General features: G+C 41.9%; 1 protein-coding gene across 1 annotated transcript in view; it reads right to left on the reverse strand.

Moving 5' to 3' along the window:
- The window catches only part of LOC108787462 (ventricular zone-expressed PH domain-containing protein homolog 1-like), an 86,296-nt gene extending 68,751 nt beyond the window's left edge, over nucleotides 1–17,545 (reverse strand). Inside the window, exons 1-3 of the mRNA XM_018557032.1 lie at nucleotides 17,512–17,545; nucleotides 7,024–7,163; nucleotides 2,239–2,373 (exon numbers count right to left, since the gene is read on the reverse strand). Coding sequence (XP_018412534.1) covers nucleotides 2,239–2,373; nucleotides 7,024–7,163; nucleotides 17,512–17,545 — 309 coding nt within the window. The remainder of the gene's footprint in view (nucleotides 1–2,238; nucleotides 2,374–7,023; nucleotides 7,164–17,511) is intronic.
- Nucleotides 17,546–21,193: the final 3,648 nt, after the last annotated feature.

Raw genomic sequence — 21,193 nt, forward strand, 5'->3', positions numbered from 1 at the left:
ACTCTAATGCAAATCCCTTAGAAGTCAATGTGAGGCAAATCTTGACAAATCAATTCTCTCCATTAAGGCTATAAGGCAAGGGATTGTCAAGCAAAGGGCATGGGAAGCTTGAAACTGGCAGGAAAAAAGAAAATACCTTACTGCAGGGAGCAAGAAGGGAAATATTAAAGGGTGCACCTGTAAAATGTGCAAATGGGATTTGCAAAGAAAAAAATACTATTTAAATTGCCTCTAAATTATATTTACCAGCTACTATGGATTGTATGGAGGGTAAAGAGGGTACCCCAAGCAAAAAACAAACAAGTGTAGATTCCCAATGTTGATGTCCCCACATCCAGTCCCAAAAGGGGATTTGCAAGGGGGAACTTAAGGCAATCTGGAAGCCCCATTTGGAATAAGGATGCCTCCAGATACTCCCCCGTCAACGAGAAAGGGGTATATAGCACCCCTGGTTACAAAAAAATGAAATGAAACAAACACATATCTAAAATATATATTTTTAAAATTAATAGTAATAATAATGTCCCATGATATCCAACAATTAATGTCCCACAAGCTAAATGCCTCATGACAATCCTCTCTTGCCAATACTCTTGCCACGAATGACAAAATCCCCGGCTGGCAGCTGAATGATCCTAGGTGACATCAGTGACCAAATATGATTTTGTCCTAGCAACCAACTTTGCTGTGTGTTTTGGTCTCTGACATCACTCTGGGATGCCCACCCAGACACACAGCAGGATAGCGGCTGCTAGAATGCTGGCAACCAGTTTGTATTGTATCTTAGTTGTATTGAAGTTGTGCCGCTACTTGCGCTCTAGCAGCCACAGTGGGGAGTTGTCATTTAGTGGCAGTAGTAATACTGCCACTAAACAAATTACTTCCTGCTGCAGTAGCAGCCAGGGGTTCGCTTGGGCAAACAAGGTGCTAACAGGTCATTTAGGTAGTCAAACTCAAAATTCTCTACAGTCTAGCTTCTTGAAGGTTCCTATTTTCACCCTGGCATTCATTTGTGAATCCAGCTGCATTGATAGCAAATTCATTAAAATTGCTGGGTTTCTTTTATGATTGGCTCTGAATTTGAGTCTGCAGAATACATGTAAGAGTCTACATGTGTTCAACCTATTGCCTTGACACTGAATCTGTGCAATTTGTCTCCATGTGTGCTATGTGTCAGTGGGTTAGATAATTGTAAAATTGAGAGCATTTGGTTTTATACCATCATGATTTGGCCTTATATGTTTTATTTTAATCTCGTGATAATACTTTTTTATTTCTATCATGGAAATACTTTTTTATGGATCTGTTTGTACAAGGTATAGTATTATTGTGAATTAGATGTATTTCTTCTATATACACACAATTTTGTTGTGGATGTACTTTTCTTAAGGGCTTAATTGTAAAACATTACTAACAGTTTAGAAATCATGAACCAGATCACGTCGGACCAGGATTCTAATCAGAGTCTTGGCTGGCGATTTTCTTGTTTTAAGAGTATTGTCCTATTTGCAGCAATTTATTGCGTCAAGGTTTTCTGGTTTGAAATGTTTTATTTTTATTTTTTCATGTTTAAATAATTTTAAGTGGAAAACATTCCAGTTTGGAAAATTTTTATGCATATGACTGAAATGTCATCATGAGACACTGAACTTGAGAAGGAAATAGTTATTTTAGTTATTTTAGTTTGCTGTTCTATATGGAAGGATCCACCAAGTATTAATTTTAGTGTTAAAGAGTTTATGCTGTTAGTACGGCATATTCAGTGCAAGGACATCACTGCAATGCCTACTTTATTAAAACCACATAAACTGCCATCTTATACATTTAGTAATACCATTTTGCATGAATTCCTCTCACTTCCTGTTGTGGCTATCGGGCAGGAAGTAAAGGGAATTCTCCCCAAAGGAAAGCCAAAATTAAAGCTGACAGGGGTTATATCCTCCCTTAGCCTATCCAAAACTAAAAAAAAAGGTTTTGGTTTCAGTTCTACTTTAATGAAGTATACATTTGCTGGTCTGCTTAGATTATATTTACATTGCATGCTGTTCTGTTACAATTGAGTTATACTATAATTAACAAGAAATCTTTTCTAAAATGTACTGATGAAAGATGACACTACTTTGTCATGCTTGTAACCGGCATTTTCTCTCCAACTCCCTCTAAAGCATTTTTTTCCTTTCCAAACATTAACTCATGTTCTCTACAGCATAGAAATGGTATTGAAAAAAAAAAAATCACCTTTTTATTAGGAAACATTGACTGGATAATGTACGCTTCGAAACTATGTGTTCCCTTCACTTGTGTTTTCTCCCACAGTGTTTTCAGGACTTGCATAGAAGTAGTCTGAGTGGACAGTGGCTCCGAAAGTAAACTCTGGTGGAATACATATGGAGAACAATGATAAATAATGTATTGCTATGAAACAAGACATCACTTGTTAACTAACATTGTACTGAATGTGTCTTTCTGCCATAGATTTTCTAAATTCTAAGCAGGAAAACTGATGTATAGTTAAAAAAATATTTTTTCTCTTTTAGTCAAAACACTGGAAAGCCTATTCATCTGATGTCAAACGACTTACACACAAGGGGTGCATAGTAAACGATCTAGGCAAAAATAGCTCATTTGGAAAAATTCTCCAATTCAGCTCACTTTCCAGTTCAGCAATGTTTCCCTAGATCATTCACTTCTGCCTTCTCCAAACTCTTCACCCTTTTGTGAATAACCCTGTCAGGGCTTTCAAATTATTGACAGGGTCCCTTTAGGATATTAATTCCATTAGAAATATTTCCTCTGATTTCCTGTAGTATCTTCTAGAAATTTTTTTTGAGACTTTCACTTATTTCTTGTTGTGTCTCCAGGAATAAAGTTTTGAGTTCATATACACTTAAAATGTACTACAATGAGTCTTTCATCCTTTGTAATATACTGGCCATGCATCTAGAATGGTGCTGGGAAAGCAGTGTTTTCCTTATTAGGATACATAAACCAGCTGTGTCCTATTATACAAGCAGATCCTTCTACACGGTCTACTTAAGTTACTGTAGTGGCTTGTATCAGTATCTGCAGTGAGTAGGTCCTGGTTGTGCCCAAGGCAGTGGTTCAGTAGCCTTCAGACAGTAATTCTGCGCATGGAGAGGATTTCTATTATCGCTAAGCAATATGTTACTTTTATGAAAAGTTACTACATTCAAAATCTTATCACCAAATCAACAACTTCCCTTTTATGTATGCTTAAACGGAAAAATATGAGTTCTTAGCTGATATAATGTGACTTTACATGTTTTTGGAGCAAGATGATCTGCGTCCTAAGACAGTTTTATATTCTACTTGTCCAAGGCGCTTTCCTTGATAAGGATTTAATGTACTGATTGTGATACCATGACATTTTACCACATACCCTGTTTCCCCGAAAATAAGACCTACCCCGAAAATAAGACCTAGTACTATTGTTGGGAATTGCTAAAATATAAGACCTACCCCCGAAAATAAGACCTAGTTGTGACCATTCCCAGGGCCGGTGTTGGCATGAGGGGGAACTTGAAGAGCCACTGGAGAGAATCAGCGGTATCAATGAAGCCAGCGCTAGAAGAAGCGACGCGTCAGCGGAGTGAGCAGAGCCGCATAAGCCGATGCTGCCTCTATAGCGCAGGCTCCTGTCACAGGTGGAGTGATATCAAATGCACCCCGCCTGTGAAGAATCGATAGTGAAAGTGCGCTTCGCTCATTCTGGCCAGCGATTGGTTAGCAAATTGCTCTTGCAAAGGTATGGCACCCCTGATCACCATATTTTTGTACATGAATACATGTAGACTGTTGTACAGGAATAAGTGTGGATTGTTGTATATTAAAATAAAAACCAAAATAAGACCTACCCCGAAAATAAGACCTAGAGGTGTTTTTTGAGCCAAAAAAATATAAGACAGTGTCTTATTTTCGGGGAAACACGGTACTACCGTATCTTTCAAAAGAGTGTCAGCTGAACTCAGGTAATAAATACCAAAAGCTGATACCTATAATTGTTACAAATATAAAAAAAGAACATACTTTCACGCTGACATTTTGCTTTGTGAAGCAAAAGTAAAATTGATACATTGTGTATAGTGTATAAATGCTTTCACACAGTGGATGGGGAATTTCCCAACCGCAGCTTCACATAAGCAAAATCACAGGATGCAGTGAAATTATTGACCCTATATGGCTATATTAGGTACAGTAAATGACAACCAAACTGGTCTGATCCTGAGCTTATCCCTATTTGTAATTACACATGTACACAAGGAAGCCATGTACGTTCATCACATGAGTTTGCTACACTTCCAACTGTGTAGCGCTGTGCAGTGACCGTTCGTCCTTTCTGTATCAAAGCAGTCCTATCAGTCTGCTCAAACTGACTACAAACAATATACTTCTAATGAGGTCTAGCCTTCATTTAACATAATTGCAGCACTTGTTTAGCAGGGATGTTTAGGAAAGTTCCTAGAGCCACTAGTGGGACAAACTACAGATTTGTATATGAAAAATAGTCCTCTAAAATCAAGCAGCTAACATCTAAAATGTGCAGCAGGGGGTGCATCATGTATTATTTCCAAGGACAATTCCATAGTAATAACTAGGGATGCACCAATACCTGTTTTTCAGTATCGAGAACGAGTACCGATATTTTTTTTCTGTTACTGGCCGATATCGAATACCAATAGTGGAAGTCCCATTAAGAAAGCCAGGCGCCGTGTAATGACCCGCTTCCAGGCTTCCTGATTAGTCGGGAAGCCGTCTCCATGCTCCCTTGTCACCAGGTGATGAGGAAACATGGGGCCAGCTTTCTGGCCGATCAGGGAGCCGGAGAGGTAGATAATGATTCACCGCCCGGGCTTCTTGATTGGCTAGAAAAACTAGGGATGTACCGTTTTTTTTGTATTGTGTAAAAGTACCGATATTTATTTTTCGGTACTCGCCGATACCAAATATCGATACCGGAAGTCCCATTAAGGGAGCCGGTAGGTGGGTAATGTCTGGCCGCCCAGCTTACTGAGTGGCTGGGAAGCCAGCTCCATGCTCCCTCGTTGCCATGTGAGGGTGAGTCATTACCTTCCCCTTGGCTTCCTGATTGGCTGGGAAGCCAGCTCCATGCTCCCTGGTAATAAGGGAGTATGGAGGAGGCTTCCCGGCCAATCGGGAAGCCAGGTAGCATATAATGACTGATTCCTGCTTTTCGGATGTTCCGGTATCAGGATAAGTGCTGACTGAAAACTAGGGATGCACCGATACCAAGTACCGTACTTAGTAAAAGTACAAGTACAGATACTTTTCCAGCTCCAAGACTAGAGAAAAATTCCAAAGTTAGGAGGCAACTGTCATTTGTAAGGAGCACACAGAGCTCCTGGGATTTGTACATCTCTGTTTTAATGTATGATTTTGTTTTTATAAATATAAATAAAGGGATGCACCAATACCAGTTTTACAAGTACTGTTATTTGCCCAAGTACTTACAAGTACTGATACATTTTTGTTAATGCCATGTGACAGTTTTACTAAAACAATATCGACTAATGATTTCAGGACAGTGGTGGAGCACAAGAGCCAGGTCCCAGCTGCAACCCTGGTAGTTCTCATGAAAATGCCAAGTATCGGCACTGGTACTCAAAAAGTATCGGTGCATCCCTACTGAAAGCACATAAATGTTACGCTATAAGGCTGAACTCCGGGAAAATGTATTGTCATGTATTTGGGCTGTGCTGGAAAAAACGGCCAGTGCAGCCCGAACGCAGATGATGTGAACAAATACTACAACAAATGCACTAGAAAGATACACTTGTATTTAATGTTTGGTAAATGTCACTTAGTCTCGGTATATTTCTCCTATTTGATCTAGCAGAGGGACCCTTTACTAGTTTTCTACAGTGGCCTATGGGTTCAGAAAAGAGTTTCAAGTGCGTCTGGTCTTTTTACGCTAGTCTTAAATATTTTGCTTTGTGTCTTTAAATATTGGTTTAAATATGTCTTGCTGAAAAAACATTTGATATTTCATCTCCATAATAGTTCACTACAGTGACTTTAAAGTTGGACAAAAAGAAGAGCTTGGGTCTTCTCGCTGGAGGGTGAGTGGACATTTATTTAAGGCCCCTGCTCACACTAGGGCAGTTCGGCAGCGTGGATTTGGCCGCACTGAACCGCCGACAATGCGATGGGGACCGTTCATGTGACCACGTGGCTCCGAGCGATCCGAACCGCCTGCCACTCAAAAGGCTCCCTGACTCTTTTTTGCCGGGCTGACCAGCGCGGTTTCCATCTAGATTTCAATGGATCCGAGCTGATCAGCGCAGTATTGGGCATTTTTTATTTAGTTTCAGGGCATCTAAAACCGCCCTTTTAAAATCCACATTGAAACCGTGCTGATCCTCAATAGCCCTGGTGGGAACGGGGCCTAAAAGTAACCTTTAGGATCTGAAATATAAACACACTTCTGTGACTTATCTAATGATTCCAGACTAGATTCGTTTTGTGGGAATTCAGTTAGGATATAAAAAGTAAAAGATGTGGATCCGCGCTTTATGGATAGCCCTGATTTAAAGTTAGGATATAGCCATCAAGATGAAATGTGTCTGCTGGCTGCTATTTCACTGCATACTTGTATCTAGTAAAATTATGTTTTCTGCAAATAAACACCAAATCTCAAAATAAATATATAAATACTTACTTTGCATTCTTCTGTTTGACTTCACTCTTTGCTTATACATACAGTATAATAGATAAATACATATACATGTATATGACATACATATCTTTATCTTGTCTTTAACCAAAATATACTGAAAATATAAAAATATTATTTTTATATTATTATAGTCCTTATAATGTTATAGTCCTTAATGGTAGCAATTACTGAAACATAATCATATCCATAGCTTTATTTTTCCTCTTAAACTGTAACAGTAATTGACATTGGACTGCTAGTATACACTACATCTAGCATGAGTGGGAATTCCCTTTCTCAGGGTACCTATAGTACTGATGTGTATTTACCTGCTGAAAGAGAAACATAATGTGGATCCAAATCTGTGGATGTCGGCTGATCAGGACAAAGCTGGATTTACTGTACAAGCAGTAATGACCCTTCATAGGACAGGTAAAGAACAGTTTCACCACACAGTTTTTAAAGGCATCTAGAGGAAAGCGACAGATTTGTAGTATAAATATATAGTTGCAACAATGCTCATACATAATCATAGTTTGACCAGATTAACCCTTGAATCATGGACACATATGATAGACATAAATTGTGTAATACAGATCAAGACATTGGTGCGCCCTGGGCAAACATTTCATGTGTGGATTCTCTCATACAGCAGCCACCATAATAAATCTTCGATATCAGAAAAGTTGAAGATTTATTATGGTGGCTGCTGTATGAGCCACCATAATAAATCTTCAATATCAGAGAAACTATCATTAAAATACAAATTGGGTTCAATAAAGTAAGGTTATGGCAGGACTCTAGGAACCAGACAAAATAAATGCACATGAACTGTTTTTTTCTTTAAAAGAATTTGTAATTTTGTTTAGCCCCATCTATACAGACAGATGATTACATCAGTATTCAGAGCCTGCAGATTTCTGTATCATCTCCCCAGCTTCAATTAACTCACCAGGACTGTCAATGTACATTAACACACAAGTGAGGACTAGAGATGAGATTGTGCTTGGTGAAAACCCAATCTGCCTGAGTTCATCCAAGCCCGCTCAAATCTCTGACTGCCACCCCCTTCTCCTGACCCAGTCAGTTGCATGGAGGGGCATTCCTTGGCCTACAGATATAAGTCACAATGGGTCGGGGACAGCCCCTGCCGCAACTGCCACCACTGATTGGTTCAGGAGGAGGGGGTGGCGGTCAGAGTTTTGAGCAGACTTGGGAGAACTGGGTTCACATCAAGCCCAGCCTCATCTCTAGTGAGGACCTCCCTGCCTCATTGCTCTGAAATCTAATTCTGCACAGAAACAAAGCTTCATCACAAGTTTTTAGCCTCACCTGATAAGCAAAAACCTAATCTCTGTTTGCAGATATTAACATAACCAGAATTAGTACCAATTAACACAGGCTGGTAAATTAATGATAAGCAACTGTGGCAACTAAGAGCATTATGCATGCTTTATGTACGGAACATTTCAGAATGTGATTGGCTCATTCTTTCACCAGAAGGTTTTACAGAACTTGAACCCAAATCACTGGCATCACTTGCATTAGTAGGGTACTTTCAAAGAGCTTCCAGATGTTGCAGGAGATGCAAAGATTGAAGCTTTTCTTATTACAGGTGGCTATAATGAACATAGACCCTTCCCAATAGAAATGAAAAAGGTATGAATTGTCAATAAAGTTTGCAAAAGTCTTTAACGTGAATATAGTTTAACTTGTGTTTTTACTGTGAATCATGTACTAGATATCTGCTTTATGTGATATTTTATAAAGTTAATAAATAAAATAAGTAATTATAAAAGTTAATGTATTGGGTAGGTGTATATTGACTGTATTTTTAAAACTGGCTGAACTCCACAGTTTGTGATCCTTCCCCACATAACGTCAGGATATTTCCCAAGAAAACAGACACAAAGGATACTTCTATCAAATGATATATTAAAGAAAAGCTATCCAGTGTGAATATTTGTGCTCAGCTGGGAAATTATATTATGCTATAGTTATAATACTAATTGTGCATAGTTCTAAACAATTTCCATTTCATGGGTAACCACATCTACACTACTTCCTATATACAACGCTATTATACTGCATAACCTCTGGCATAGTGGAAGTCATTTGTCATTGACGCCAAGATACAGAATTGGGTAATGCAAAGGTTTCTGGAAATTATTATTATTGTACTTGTGGGAATAATAACACTGTTTAGTGTTTGCTGTGGCAAGGTGCCATAATCGAAGTTGATATAGCAGATATCAAATATGTGCAAATGTATCTCAGTTCAGCTTGCAGTGTACTTCATGAATTTCAGAAGAATAACAAAATACTAAAAAATGTCAAGATTTCATACCAGTCAAAAATCGCTTGAACATAAATGCAAAGAGTTATTGTATTAAAAGACTTCTTGTGATGATTTCACCATTTTTCAGAAGTAATTCCACAGTATTAAACAAAAAAAAGAAGAAGAGGTAAAATGTCTTCCTTTTTCCAGTCATCTCAAGGCCCATTCACACCCCCCATGATGCGTGAACATGCAGTAAGTGCATGCATTACCACAATGTGCGGTAACACAACCTTACATGAGTAACACATGTGCACTTAAATGCACTGCTCCACAATGCACGGTTCGTGAGCTACAAAAAAAGCAGCCTGCACCATTTTATTGTGCATTGAGGTGCAGCTCATTCATTTTTGAAGGACTACCTAATGCAACAAACCTCAGTGCACAAAAAAACTGTACTTGCAGTTCAGTGTGGTGTGACTAAACCCTTTCTTGAGAATCATACCAAAGCCACTCTCTATCACTGTGCTGTGCTGGCAGTACTGTGTGGCCGATCGCCCCCGCCCCACAAAAAAAGTGAGCGGGCTGCAATGCGAGGCAGCACGTTCTGGCCAAAATCAGACCGGACCGCACTGCATCTGGGGTGAACGGGCCCTAAAGCAGAGTTTTATAAGATCAAATACAACCAGATTTAGCAAACTTCTCATGAGGCTTTTAGATGTGACTAGCTTCTTGTCATATTATTCTCCCTCCCATGATCCACAGGCTACTGGCCACATATGTTTATAATCTAGACATGTAAATTTCATTTAGTTCTAAATTCTGTTAAATGTTGACATTCGGATGAGTCCGAATGCAAATTAATCTGAATGGTCCTTTAACAAAATTCGTATCCGTCCTAATGTCGTTCAAAACCATTTAGATGTGTTTTTTTGGCTATTGGGGGTTGCATTACAAACAGTCATGTGACTTCTTTCCGAAACGAAAATTCGGACAGATCCGAAATTCAAATAACGAAACAAATTACATTTCATATTCAAAATCCGAAACCCCCCCCCCCCCAAAAAAAAACCAACAATTGATCTGAAATGAAATGAAACTATTTTTTGCTGGGTTACATGTCTATTATAATCAGACAAAAGTGAGCCGGCTATCCAAAATATGTATGCAAATTTATGATCGGATATTCACCTAATAGTTTGGATGCAATTGACATGCAATACACTAGCTATAATTACACAAAGCTTTGATAAATAAATAATATTTCTGGCGTTATGTCTTTTAGCTAAAGTTATGTGTTACCTTTAGTTTCCATATAATAGGAAAACCTAGTTGACAATATTTTCAAGAAATTATAAATTCATTCTTCTGTGTTTTGGTTCATATTGTTATTAACAATCAATCGGTACAACTTTTTTTCGTTAAGTAACCAATAATGGTGATGCTTTGAGTTGTTAACCAGCTGGCCACTATACACAGCTTAGGTTGAATGAAGAAATATATAATTCGGTACAGTGACTCATCGGGTTGCTTGGTTCCATATTACCATTCTCAGTATGGAAATTGGCAACCTCATCACCCCACACATCATTTCAGATTTCTTCATGTTATCACTTTAGCAGCCAATCACATTTGCAGATTCCATATAGACTGCTTTTATTGTTCCACAGTTCTTGGAAATGGACTAGTTGTGATCTCGCAGAATTAGCTACACACCATGTGTTCCAAATAAATTCCTGGCTCTTGGTATGCTTACATTTTGCACAGAGGTACGCATGAATACTCTGCAGGGGATCTCCTTTTTCTTACATCTATTTCCACATGTGCAATCAATTACAGGACTGAGTCATGACTCAATACCATCTATAAATCATAATAACAACCAGACCTGAGCACAGACCTTCCAGGATGGTTATGGGCATTTTGTATTTGTATAATACCTGACATTGTTAACAGACTGTTTTCATTTAAAGTAGCTGAACAACTTGAAGAAATTATTACTAGAATAAACAGCGAAGCCTCAAAATTGTGTTTGTACATATAATTATCAAATTCATTTCATTTAATGGTAATATAGTAATAGGAAGGAAATGGATTGGGGTAGGTCTATAGGTTCTAGAAGACCTGGATGAAAATTATGAAATAGACAGGGGTGGTTATTAATAAGTGTCAATGTGAAAAGGTTCAGTTTTATAGCACATCACTTCCGTGGTGCCTATACAAACCTAGATATCTTTTTGTCAGTAAGGGATAGTAGCAGCTAGTCTTTTGGCATAGTGTAAAACAAAAATTTGAAAGAGTTTTATTAGTGTTTACAACCCCCTCTGTCGATCCCTTCACTGGCTTCCAATAGCCCAAAGGATAAAATAAAAAATATTAACAACGATTTATAAAGCCATCCACAACTCTGCCCCAGGTTACATCTCCAACCTCGTCTCAAAGTATCACCCTAACGATCCCCTCCACTTTTCCAAAGACCTCCTGCTTTCCAGCTCCCTCGTCAACTGCTCCCATACTCACCTCCAGGACTTCTCTAGAGTCTCTCCCATCCTCTGGAACTCTTTACCCCAACCTGTCCGACTATCTCCCACTCTGACTGCCTGTAGGCGATCCCTTAAGACTCATCTCTTCAGGGAAGCCTATCCCACCTCAAACTAACCACTCATCCATCACATCAGGCCCGTCTTTAATAGTGATCGGACCCTGGGCAAACATTTTCTTGGGCCCCCCCAGAAATTTCTCTCACCTCCCCAACACCCAAAAAAAAAACCAGCACACATAGATCATAGACTTCTCTCAAAAAAACTTTGACTGCAGGATTTCAAACCGATTGCAAGCTCAGCCGTTTATATTAGGGATGCACCCATATATCGGCCGCCAAAACATATCGGCCGCTGAAACATATCGGCCGCTGAAACATATCGGCCGCAAATGCCACTTTTGGCATCATGTCTCCAGGGTCTCAGGATGACTCTCAGGTGGTCAGTGTGGGGATCTCTGGTGGTCGGTGCGGTATTTAGTCAGACTCAGGACATTCCAACATACAGTACATTACAAAAAGCTTGCATTTTATCGAATATGGGTGATAAAAGGGATGCTTTGCTGTTCTCTGCAAAGGCTTCCCCTACCCCAGCGTCAGACCCTTCTTCAGCCTTGGGCACCAGCTGCTTGGTACTCCTGTGATCAGAGGCCCCACTCAGGCCTGTAGGGTCTCACCAGGGCTCTGTGGGGTCTCACCAGCCTGATTAGACCCCTCAGAGCCCTGGTGAGATCCCAAAGAGCCCTGGTGAGATCCCAAAGAGCCCTGGTGAGATCCCAAAGAGCCCTGGTGAGATCCCAAAGAGCCCTGGTGAGATCCCAAAGAGCCCTGGTGAGATCCCAAAGAGCCCTGGTGAGATCCCAAAGAGCCCTGGTGAGATCCCAAAGAGCCCTGGTGAGATCCCAAAGAGCCCTGGTGAGATCCCAAAGAGCCCTGGTGAGATCCCAAAGAGCCCTGGTGAGATCCCAAAGAGCCCTGGTGAGATCCCAAAGAGCCCTGGTGAGATCCCAAAGAGCCCTGGTGAGATCCCAAAGAGCCCTGGTGAGATCCCAAAGAGCCCTGGTGAGATCCCAAAGAGCCCTGGTGAGATCCCAAAGAGCCCTGGTGAGATCCCAAAGAGCCCTGGTGAGATCCCAAAGAGCCCTGGTGAGATCCCAAAGAGCCCTGGTGAGATCCCAAAGAGCCCTGGTGAGATCCCAAAGAGCCCTGGTGAGACCCCCAAGAGCCCTCGTTAAACTAGGGCTCTGTGGGGTCTCACCAGGGCTCTGAACAGTCCTGGTAAGCCCCACAGAGCCCTGGTGAGACCATACAAAGCTCTGGTTTAGCCATGGCTCTGTGAGGGCTCTGTGGGGACTGGTTAGACACCACAGAGCCACCAGCACCAGGTTTCTGTAGAGTCTCACCAGGGCTATGTGGGGTCTCACCAGCCTGGTTAGACCCCTCAGAGCCCTGGTGAGATCCCACAGAGCCCTGGTTAAACTAGGGCTCTGTGGGGGTTCACCAGGGCTCTGTGGGGCTTACCAGGACTGTTCAGAGCCCTGGTGAGACCCTAGAGAGCCCTGGTTTAACCAGGGCTCTGTGGGATCTCACCAGGGCTCTGAGGGGTCTAACCAGGCTGGGGAGACCCCACATAGCCCTGGTGAGACTCTACAGAAACCTGGTGCTGGTGGCTCTGTGGTGTCTAACCAGTCCCCACAGAGCCCTCACAGAGCCATGGCTAAACCAGAGCTTTGTATGGTCTCACCAGGGCTCTGTGGGGCTTACCAGGACTGTTCAGAGCCCTGGTGAGACCCTAGAGAGCCCTGGTTTAACCAGGGCTCTGTGGGGTTTTACCAGGCTTTGTGTGGTCTAACCAGTCCCCACAGAGCCCTCACAGAGCCATGGCTAAACCAGAGCTTTGTATGGTCTCACCAGGGCTCTGTGGGGCTTACCAGGACTGTTCAGAGCCCTGGTGAGACCCCACAGAGCCCTAGTGAGACCCCACAGGGCCCTGGTTAAACTAGCGCTCTCCACAGCGCTCTCCTCAAGGCTCTCCAGGCCGCCACTCACCAGTACTGTGCTGGCCGTGTCTCGGGGGCGGGAGCTGGCAGGAGCGTGCTAACCAGGTTCGGCCCCTATTCACACTTGGACTCCAGGCCAGCTGCTTGCTTTTACTGTGGTGATCTCTGCAGAAAGCCCCCCCCCCCCATGTCGGCCACATAAACTAAGCTGCTGTGCTGTCCCCCCCAGCCCCAGGCCAGACATCAAGCCTCAATTGCTGCTATCCCCATAGCCAGCCCCAGACTCATCTCACTCAGCAGCTGCTGCTGTTCCTTCCCCCCCCAGCTCCAGATCATTACTGGCTTACCTTACCAGTGCAGTGACTTGACTACACACAGGGTCTGCCGCTCAACCTCCAGCTGTGAGAGCTCCGCGGCTGCCCCTGAGGAAAAAAACCCCTTCCTGCACGTGGGCAGGAAGGTACCAAAACATCACATTGGATGGGGGTTTGGGACGTCCCAACCCCCCCATCTAATGTGATGTTTTGGTACCTTCCTGCCCATGTGCAGGAAGGTTTTTTTTCCTGTGCTGATTCTACGGTACGACCGCGGCGGGCTCAAGGGGCAGCTGCTTTGGGCCCCACAACCATGTCAGGGCCCGGGGCAAGTGTCCACTTTGCCCCACGTTAGAGACGGCCCTGCATCACATTCTCAAACAACTCCTCCCCACACCGCTACCACCTCATGTATCACTTGCCCCTCCCTTTTAGATTGTAAGCCCTCACGGGCAGGGCCCTCCCCTACCACCTTGTCTTAAAATGCATTGTGACTGTATTCTCTTTCTTATATTGTAAAGCACTGCACAAACTGTTGGCGCTATATAAATCCTCTATAATAATAATAGTGGTTTCCCAGGTTTACTGACAAAAAGAGAGTCAAAGTGGGCTTTGTGAATAGTGATCCAGTGGATAGGAATCTTCACATGCCTGTAAAATAAAGATGTATACGGTTAATTTTTAATGGTAGGTGCACTCCTATAGGTCCAAGTCAAAATCAATGTATGCACTGTATGCACAGTGGGGGCAGTTGCGGTCATTCCCCCGCCCCTTTGTGAAGTATAACTGCAAGGCAGGGAATGCACCTCTTTGCAACTGATTGGGCCAGGAGGGGGTGTGTCAGTCACAGTTTTAAGTGGGCTTGGGAGAACAGAGTTCCAACCAAGTCCAGGCTCATCACTCATCTTGACAATGAACACCGTTATATATGGAAAAAATGGAAAAACTTTGTACTTATGAGCGGTAGTGTTGACTTTAAAAAGTTCACTTGAGTTTGCCCAAACCCACACAAGACTGTGCTTGATACAACCCGAGGTAGGAAACGCTCCTGCCACAACTGATTGAGCTGGGAGGGTGGCTGGCATGGGCTTAGGCAAACTAAATCAAACTGGGTTTGGACTAAAGTAGGGTATACTGTCAGGGCCGGATTTACTCCACCTGCCGCCCCAAGGCTAGGTTCCACAATAGTGGTACAGTAGAAAGGCATCATGGCACAATACCCCTCGGGCCTGCATACTGTACATGGGTAGATTTGTGCGCGAACGTTCGTATGAAAAATTTCAGAGACTTGGAGATTGTTGTTCGAAATTTCCTTTGACTTAAATTTTTATTTAATATTTGATTTTGGAATTAAAGGAGTTATATGAACAAAAACCACATTTACTGTTAGAATTTTGTTTGATCGAGCAACATACTCCTGTGAATTTTTTCATCATTGTGGTCGCAACCAATCATCGGTTTCACCGCATCAATGATTAGAAAGTAAAATAAAAGTTCCAAAATCGATTTAATTTGTTCGAAACTCATCACTATTAGAAAGGCAAACTGAGGGGTAATTGTCCAATTCTAAGAAGTGAACTGCACAAAAACCGGTGTATTTAAGACGACATTAAATGGATTGTTTATTTTACTTAAAGTTTATATATTTTGAGTAAATAGTTTTCTTTATGTTATATTTAATATGTAGCGGAATCAATAAAAGGGGATTTATTGTGTATTATATTTTATGCACAAAAAGGTGGAAAAGGAAGCTCTACCTGATTTTGTCTAATAGTTCAGCCTTTGTACAGTCCTTGTTGTCTTCCCCTTCAGCATGACATATTCATAGCCATAAATACATGTCCATATTGCAACACACAGAGACAACCTATGGCAACAGTATCTATATACAAACTCTACACAGCTAGATGTGATATTGCAGGAACAGGTTGTCTCTGTGTGTTGCAATATAGACACATGGAGCTACCTTTTACTGCTGCTTTACTATGCATCCACATACTCTTTTAAAATAGGTCACAGACATAGTTAACCTACTGTCCCTTTACCGAATCATCCCCTCTGCCATGCCAAATAAACTTACTTTGCACTGACCAGATGGCAGTGGCATGACTTAACCAGAGACAAATTTAAACTGTACATTTTCTGTGGTGGTCAGCGGTGCATGTTGTTGGCAGAACTGCTAGCCATTAACCCTTTGTTCCACTTGGTGTGAACATGTACAATTATGAGGATACACATCAGGATAAAGTATTGCTCTATATATGGAAGCACTATATTTTTGAGGTAGCTACAGTGCAGATTGGGGTGATGGACAGGAGAGAAGAAAGTAAGGTAAGGCACTAGGGGTTCTTGCTAAACACTAGGAGGTTTATTCACTAAGCAGCCAAAGGCAGCCAAGTGATTAATCAAGCCGAAGTGAACTGAGCCAACCGGCATTCGGCTAGTCACTTCGGCTCAGCACGGCTGATTTCAGTCCTACATTGACTAAAATCAGCCGTACATGGGCTGCCTTTGGCTGGCTTGCATGCTCTGCATGTTCACTGAGCCGAAGTGCAGAAGCCGTTTGACTCAGCCGATCCACCATCTGGATCGGCTGAGCCGAAGCTCCGGCAGTTCACTCGCTGCCTTTCGCCCCTATTTTCATAGGCATTCTGCTCGGATCAGCTCGGCCATTTTGCTCACTACCTCCGAGGTAGCGAGCAGACTAAAAAAAAATTTAAACAAAAGTATAAAAAAGTATAGTTACAAAAATTATTTAAATAAATGTAAAACATTTTTTTATTTTAAAGTTAAGAAAATCTTTTAAAAAAATGTAAAGAAACGCAAATAAAAAACAGCGTGGGGTCCCCCTCCCAAACCATACCAGACCCTTAGGTCTGGTAGGAAAGTTAGGAGGGACCCCTATTTAAAAAAAATAAAAATGTGTGGGGTTCTCCCCAAGTCTTACCAGGCCCTTTAGGTCTGGTAGGAATTTAAAGGAGGAACCCCACCCCAAAAAATTGGGGGGGAAAAGTGGGGTCCCCCCTAAAATTCATAACCAGACCCTTGATCCGAGCACAGGCCTGTCAGGGCAGGAAAGAGGGGGGGGGTTGACAAGGGAGTGCCCCCCCGCCATACCAGGTTACATGTCCTTGGAACTGGGAGTGTGCTTTTCCTGGGTCCCACCGGAAAAGCACCTTGTCCCCGTGCAAATGGGGACAAGGGCTTCTTCCCCACAAGCCCTGAGGCATTGGTTGTGGGGGGTCTGTGGGCAGGGTGGCTTATTTGCATCGAGGTACCCCTTTAATAAAGGGGCACCCAGATGCACCCCCCCTTGTGAATGAGTAAGGGGCACTTGTACCCCTCCCTATTCACTAAAGGGTTACATAAAATAGAAATAAAAAGACCAGATTTTTAGAAAAAATCCTTTAATTGAAAAAAAAAACACAAAAAAATATTTTGAAAAGTCCTTTATTGTAAAAAAAAATCTAAAAATTTGGATTTGGACGTAATCCTAAAGTCAATCACGATGTCCAGCATTGTCCACCACGACGACGTCTCGGCTAAATAAATAAAAAAATCAACGTCCGTCGACCCGACCGCACGCACGCAACGAACTTCCGCCACAAAATGAAGAATCTGACAGATTGACACAATTGGGTGGAGCCAGGGGCGTCCCGAGGCTGGGTGACACCCGGAGCGGTTACCGGGTGTCACCCCGCCCACTCGCTGAGACGTCATAGCGCATGCGCGCCTATCTTCTGATACCTGCCGGCGGCCATCTTGGTGATGGACGCCTTGCAGAGAGAGGAGGGGACAGTCACCCAGCGCCCGCACCCCCCTTGTGACGCCACTGGGGGGAGCTAGCAATGATATCACTGCTAGCTCCGCCCAATTGCAGCCAACTGTAGCCCAGTGTCCTCAAATAACCTGAGGACAACTGGGAGGAGCCAGCTGTGACATTTTGGCTGGCTCCACCTAGTTGTTGTCAGTTGCAGGGGAAATTGACCGTTCTCCGCACTTCGCCTGGCTCAGCCGAACCGAAGCATATGCATTTGGATCAGCTGAACCGCTCAGGCTGCCTTCAGCAGCTGTACGGGCTATTGTGAATAGCCCGTAGAGCAGACGTTTGATTCGACTGAACCGAAGGGCTCCGACAGCAGAAGTGAGCCGAAGGATCAGCCAAAGCTGCGGCTGGATCCTTTGGCTCTTTAGTAAATAACCCTTTAGGTGAACTATTTGGTATTTTTTAAGGCAAGTTTACCTCAAGCAGGTTGCAGCCCAAGAGATTTAGCCTCGTGTAAATGATTTTTGAAATCCCAGGATTCTTTGAGGAAAACATGTCTTCCCAACTGAGTTATTGCCAAAACCTTCATTCCCTTTTATTGTTGCACTGTATGTCAAAACTATATAGGCCAAGAAAGCATATGTAAACATCAGGCAAGGCACTATTCCCTCAAAGAGTCCCCTAGGGACCAGTAACAGTTCATGTTTCCCAGATCTCTTAACAAAAACCACAGGTGTATGTGTTATTATGGCTCTGTAAACGTCACTAATAAATATGACTATCCTCAGGCCTGAAAAGAAAGCACTATTAGTGGTCCTTATAGATCAAAGTTAGGAAATATTGGACAAAGGATAGAGGGACCAGAAAACGGAACATAATTTAGAGTGATGTTCCTCAACTTTGTTTCATCAGGTTTACAAAGAACCTCAGAAACTGTCACCTTACTAACTATAATGATGTTTTGTCAGTTGTATTTCAAAATGTTCTGTATGAACTGTTGCTTATGTTTTAAATATTTGTATTAAATATTTTATATGGTACACTCACAAACCTGTGTTTGAACAGCATGCTGGGCTTTTTTTTTAATCAGAAAGCCCAGCACTAATTCTTTAAGGTAGACCCTGTTAATCCAACATTTACGAAGTTTCTGCCTCTGTAAGTAGTGTTATTCCTCTAGTAGTACTGAACATTTTATTGACTTAATAATCAAATGTTTTACTTTTATTTGGCATATTATGTTTATTCTCAGTTTTTTTTAAGCAAGCAGAGGTTCCCCCTGAACTTGTTAAAGCTACATTACGGGACACAGGCACAGATGGATAAGAAATTCTGGAGGAAAACACCAGTAAGCAAATCCATAAAAAGGTATAACATTGGTCAATGACTTCCACAGCTGTTTCAGATGTTAACGAGACCATTTACACCTTTAGTGGGATCTACACTAGTGTGTGCAGAGGGACTGCAAGAAAAGGTGAAGTTTTATATGGGGAATAGGAAACAATTGTAGTTTTCATCCCCCAGATTTAAGAGGAATTCCTTTGTGCTGACTTGGCAGTACTTTCTAAATGACTTTAGTTTAAGTGGGCTATTAACACATAGGCCACTCAAAACCCTATACATCCTGTAATCCTATAAAGACGTAAGCAAGTACTGTGGGTGGTGATTTGAGATCTTCACCAGCTGGAATACAATGCACATGTTGGATAGCTCTACATTTTATTCTTGGAGGAAATTCAGGCTTTTGGGCTGCTTGAAATGTCTTATTGCTCATCAATTTTCTTTACTTGAACAGCCACAGCCAAAGTAAAAGTTACATATAAAGCATTTGATTTGTATAAATACTTAATTGCAGCATCTGATATTAAATTCTAGGATAGATTTTAATAGTGACTTACAATGCTATTCTCTAAAGCATTCGTAGCCAAATTCCAGCCCTCCAGCTGTGGTGGAACTACAAATCCCATGAGGCATTGCAAGATCCTCACAGCCTCAGACATGACACCCGGAGAGAGATGCATCATGGGATTTGTAGTTTCACCACAGCCGGAGGGCCGGAGTTTGGCTACCACTGCTCTAAAGCATAACATAGCACCGTACATAGTACCTATAAACCTTAATACCTAATAGACCAAGTAGTAGATCCTGTGTAATAGGTTGTAAGTTTCTACATATCAGAACAGTGAGGAAGAAGTTTTTTCTACAACATTGAAGGTTTAATAGGATGTCAAAGCTCTGTCTGTCAGGGCAGATGATGGAATTTTTCTCTGCTGCAGTTAAGTACAGTTACATGTCCTCCCCCAGCCTGGACAGAGATAAGAGAAAAAGCAGACTGATAAGCACATCACTATGTCACTCTGCTCTCTCCTCTTGTCAGCATGTCCACTGTTAGTAATGCAGCAAAATTGTGACTCTCCCATTCTGAGCACTCCTGTTTAAAGGCAGCAACAGGCTGATACAAAGTCAAATTATGTACACTGCCTCTAGTCAATACATAAACTGAATTAGCTGCATTCATTTGCATTTTAGTTGTGACTGAAGGTTAGCTTCAAACTGCAAGATCATTTCTTACATCTGTCTTGGAGTGTAGAGTTCCCACTCTCCCTGTTCAATGATTAACATTTTTTATATTAGTCCCCATTCCCACCTGAGTGTAGTGGGAACACGCATCGCGTTCATGTGTGTTTGTATGCGTTTGTTTTCCATGTTTGCCGCACGTCCCCATTGATTTCAATGGATTCCTGCATGCGGAACAAATGCAGAAAAGTAGCAGAAGAGTAGCACATGTAGCAAAATCTGCGAAATTAACACACCAAATGTGGGGGTAAAACACGCATCTTCCCTCCTGTGTGTGGGGTGCTATTAACTGGTAATAGCACAGCAAGCACATTTTGCATTTTGGCGTGTTTTGCAAAGACGCATTGTGCACATTTGACGCACTTTCACGAAGCGCTCAGTTGTAAATAGGGACTTATAGAAAACGTAAAGGGAGAAATTGTATCAGGCATAGGTAAGTAGCACTACCGAAAACCCCCAGGTGGACAGGAACAGAACCTGGAATTTTGGCAGGGAGATCTTGTTCCTTGAGTATGTAAAACACATAAGGAGCCCGGGGCTGTAACCTTTGGGTAGATTTAACCCTTTAAAATGCATTCATAAATGTGGATTTATTTATATGTTATTATCTGCTTTTAATACATTTTCAAACACCCCTTTCCATCAGTTTGAACTGAAAATTCATGTTAGTGGAGAACAAAATACAGGATGTTTGTGTGAACTGACTACAGTGAAAACAATGGATTTTCATCTATGCATTTTTACCTGCAGCAGAAAACACAGGAAAATGCATGACAAGGTGAAGAATGTAATTTGGAGATTATCTGTATCATTTAACATTTTCAGTAATTAAGTTGACGAGGAAACCCTGCTCAGAATAATAATGTTAAGCTGCTAATTAAAACAAAATTTGATTATATTTGTAAAAGAAATCTGTGCTGAGAAAATATGAGGAACCACCATTCTTTTTTTGGATCAGTGATACAACTACGTATTTAAAATGCACACGTATAGTTGCGCGTTTTTGCGAGCAAATCATAACACACGTA

Source organism: Nanorana parkeri, unplaced genomic scaffold (assembly GCF_000935625.1).
Source record: "Nanorana parkeri isolate BGI_ZX_2015 unplaced genomic scaffold, ASM93562v1 scaffold263, whole genome shotgun sequence".
Classification (NCBI taxonomy): Eukaryota; Metazoa; Chordata; class Amphibia; order Anura; family Dicroglossidae; genus Nanorana; species Nanorana parkeri.